This window comes from Sturnira hondurensis, unplaced genomic scaffold (assembly GCF_014824575.4).
Source record: "Sturnira hondurensis isolate 20B ecotype Veracruz unplaced genomic scaffold, ASM1482457v3 Scaffold0024124, whole genome shotgun sequence".
In the NCBI taxonomy this organism is placed as follows: domain Eukaryota; kingdom Metazoa; phylum Chordata; class Mammalia; order Chiroptera; family Phyllostomidae; genus Sturnira; species Sturnira hondurensis.
The window spans coordinates 96,550-100,279 of NW_028096755.1; the positions used below are offsets into that span (position 1 = coordinate 96,550).

The following is a 3,730-nucleotide window of genomic DNA, read 5'->3' on the forward strand; positions in this document are numbered from 1 at the left end:
TCAAGGGGAGAGGAGCTGGACCCAGGCTCCCAGGTCCCCAAATCCCTGCTCCCTCTGGGAGCCCCGAGGACAGGCCCCCAGCTCTTCCCGTTACAGGACACTGGGGTCCCAGCCGCCCTCCTGCCTCGCCCCCCGGGTCCCCTCACCCTCCTGCTTCCGGCTTCCCAGCCGGTCTTTCCTCTCTCAGGCCGGGAGGAAAGGCGGGTTTCCGGGGGGAAGGCTTAGGCAGTGACACCGAGCCCAGCCTCCTCCACCCGCCCTCCCACCACGCTGCGCTCGGCCATCCCTCCCTCCCCGCCACCACCGTCCACTCGGCGGCCGCGGGGAAGGAAGAAAGGCGCAGAGGAGGCCGAGGTAAGCACCGGACGCCCAGCGATGGGGGCCCAGTCCAGGCTCTGGGCTCAGGAGTCTTGCACGGCCTCCACCCAGGCCCCAAAGCTGCAGACCATGCCTGGGACCAGCAGGCTGGGCCCAGCTGGCAGAGCGGCCGCCTGGGGGACCTAGTGACCCCCAGCAGCCTTCCTCGGGGGTCCAGGGACCTGGCCCTCAGCCTCCTCCTCCTCCCTGGAGAATTCGGGCAACGGGGTCCGCAGCGCCCTCCTGTCCCTTGTCGGAGGAGCCCAGCCCCCTCCCCTCCCCCTCCCCACCACTGCGACCCAGGAACTCACACCCTTCACATACAGGGGGGTCGGGGTTCTGCACCCCATCATCTCCCGGAGCCCAGGTCCCAGTCCCCAGGTCCCCGCCTCCCTCGATCCCACGAGTCCTGGCCCCAACCCCCTCCGGGCTCAGACCCAAGTCTGAGCCCTCCCACTCCTGGCCTCTCCCTGCCCCCGGCACCTGGGCGCCCACACCCAGTGTCGGGGCCTCGGGATTCGGACCCCCACCCCCGCCCCTCCGGCACCGGGACGTGCTCCCAGCCCCTCCCAAAGCGGGGTCCCTGGACAAATAGCAGTGGCTGACTCTGCCTCCCTCTCTTTCCCCTCGTGTCTGAATGTCTGCCTTGCTGTCTGTCTGTCTGTCTCTCCCCACCCCTCCTGCCGTGGTTCTGAACTCCGTGTTTACGCGGTCTCGGTCTAAACCTCTTTGTTTTCTCTCCACCTCTGCCTCTGCCTGGCGTCCTGCTCCCTGTGGCTCACCGCCCTGCCCTCCTGCTCCTCCCGGTCTCTGTCGCTCTGTCCCTCCCTCCTCTGGCTGCATATCTGACCTCCTGCACTTTTATCTCCCTGTCTGTTTCTCTCTCTGCCACCCCTCCCCCCCATCTCTGCATCTCTTCATTTCCTCCTCACAGGCATGGATCCACAGCCCCCTCCACCTGCCCAGGGCAGCCCACCTCACCGTGGCCGTGGCCGTGGCCGGGGTCGAGGCCGTGGCCGGGGTCGAGGCCGAGGCCGGGGCAGGGGCGCTGCTGGAGCCCCTCGGGCGCCCCTGCCCTGCCCCACCTGTGGCCGCCTCTTCCGCTTCCCCTACTACCTCTCGCGCCACTGGCTGAGCCACTCGGGTCTCCGACCCCACGCCTGCCCTCTGTGTCCCAAAGCCTTCCGCCGGCCGGCCCACCTGTCTCGCCACCTGCGCGGCCACGGGCCCCAGCCCCCGCTGCGCTGCGCCGCCTGCCCTCGCACCTTCCCGGAGCCCGCCCAGCTGCGCCGCCACCTGGCCCAGGAGCACGCGGGCGGCGAGGTCGAGCTGGCCATCGATAGGGCGGCCAAGGAGGTGGCCGAGCCCAGCTGGGGCCCGCAGGACGCCGCCGCAGATCAGCCCAGCACCGCCGCTGCGAGCGCCCCGGAGGAGACGGCGTGGCCCGAGACGTGGGCCGCGGGGGAGCCTGCCTCGCCAGTGGCCCCCACGAGCGCCGAGCCCCAGGAGCCGGAGCCTCAGGAAGCCGAGGCCGGGGCCGCGGAGCTGAGGGCCGAGCTGGCGCTGGCCGCCGGGCGACAGGAGGAGAAGCAGGTCCTGCTCCAGGCCGACTGGACGCTGCTGTGCCTCCGCTGCCGAGAGGCCTTCGCCACCAAGGGCGAGCTGAAGGCGCACCCGTGCCTGCGCCCCGAGGGCGAGCAGGAGGGCGAGGGCGGGCCTCCTCCACGCCCCAAGCGCCACCAGTGCCCTATCTGCCTCAAGGCCTTCGCCAGGCCCTGGTCGCTGTCCCGCCACCGGCTGGTCCACTCCACTGACCGCCCCTTCGTGTGCCCGGACTGCGGCCTGGCCTTCCGCCTCGCCTCCTACCTCCGCCAGCACCGCCGCGTTCACGGCGCGCTCAGCCTGCTGGCCCCGCTGCCCTCGGCTGGCAAGAAGGACGACAAGGCCTCGGGCGCACGGAACTCAGGGAAGGGGCCGGAGGGCGGCGAAGGGGCCGAGTGTGGGGAGGGGGCAGAAGGTGGGCAGAACGGAGACGATGCGGCCCCGGCCCGTCCCCCTGCCGGGGAGCCCCGCTTCTGGTGCCCGGAGTGCGGCAAAGGATTCCGGCGCCGGGCGCACCTGCGGCAGCACGGGGTGACCCACTCGGGGGCGCGCCCCTTCCAGTGCGTGCGCTGTCAGCGCGAGTTCAAGCGGCTGGCCGACCTGGCGCGCCACGCTCAGGTGCACGCGGGTGGCCCAGCCCCGCACCCGTGTCCGCACTGCCCGCGACGCTTCTCGCGCGCCTATAGCCTCTTGCGCCACCAGCGTTGCCACCGCGCAGAGCTGGAGAGGGCAGCCGCGCTGCAGGCGCTCCAGGCCCAGGCCCCGCCGTCGCCTCCTCCGCTCCCGCCGCCCCCTCACGCGGGGCAGGACGAGGAAGGGCTGCCCCTGCCCATCGCACACATCAAGGAAGAGCCGCCCTCCCCGGGGACCCCACCCCGGTCACCGCCGCCTCCCCCTGTCTTCCTCAGCGCCTCCTGCTTCGACAGCCAAGACCACTCAGCCTTCGAGATGGAGGAAGACGAGATCGACAGCAAAGTGCACCTTCGAGGATTGGACGGCCTGGCCTCCTGACCTTCACACGCCCCCTCGCCCCTCCCGTTGGCCCCCGGTTTGCAATATGGAGGAGAGAAGCTGAAGGAAAGGACCCCCTCCACTTGCCCACCCTGCCCCTCTGAGCCCTGACACTAAGGAGGGGGCCTGGACCGCCCCCCTTCCCTTCACCCACCCCCAGGTCCCCCCCCCCCATGCTGGTTAGGAACTGCTCACCCAATCGTGTCTGAGGCAGGACCCCTTGGAAAAAGGAGGGGCAGGACATTGGCCAGAAGGATGGAGACTGGGGCCCCCCTGCCGGCTGCCCTCTTTGTACACACTGGACACCGTCACCTCTTTGGAACTGCCAGACCCTGGGGGATCCCCAGTGAGCAAAGATCTGTCCCTGTCCCTTTGTCTGTCTGTGAATAAATGTGAGTTCGTGACCTGAGAGAGGGGCTCTCTGTGGAGGTGGGAGCTGGCAGAGGGTCCAGGTGAGCCGGGCTCTGTCCGACAGGCTCTGGGCTGGGGTTCAGGGCAGGAGGGACGCAGAGCTCGGCCACACTTGAGAGGCACGGGAGTGGGAGGAGACCCGTTACCACCTGCCTGGGAGACTTTGGGGAGCTCCAGACCCCCCTGCAATCCCGCATGTTCACTCTGTTGGCAAACACCTGCCAGGCCCAGGGCTGAGCTCTGAGGATGCTGAACATGAAACTACAGTCTCCCCCTAAGAGGAACCGGAAGTCTTTTTTAAATTTTTACTTATTGGTTTGAGAGAGAAAGAAATATCCATCTGTTGCCC

At 69.2% G+C, this 3,730-nt stretch overlaps 1 protein-coding gene across 1 annotated transcript; it reads left to right on the forward strand.

Moving 5' to 3' along the window:
- Positions 1-259: 259 nt before the first annotated feature.
- ZNF579 (zinc finger protein 579) lies at positions 260-3,379 on the forward strand. The gene is made up of 2 exons (XM_037038097.1): positions 260-354; positions 1,292-3,379. The coding sequence occupies exon 2, from the start codon at positions 1,294-1,296 to the stop codon at positions 2,968-2,970; it is 1,677 nt and encodes a 558-aa protein (XP_036893992.1). The 5' UTR covers positions 260-354; positions 1,292-1,293; the 3' UTR covers positions 2,971-3,379.
- Positions 3,380-3,730: the final 351 nt, after the last annotated feature.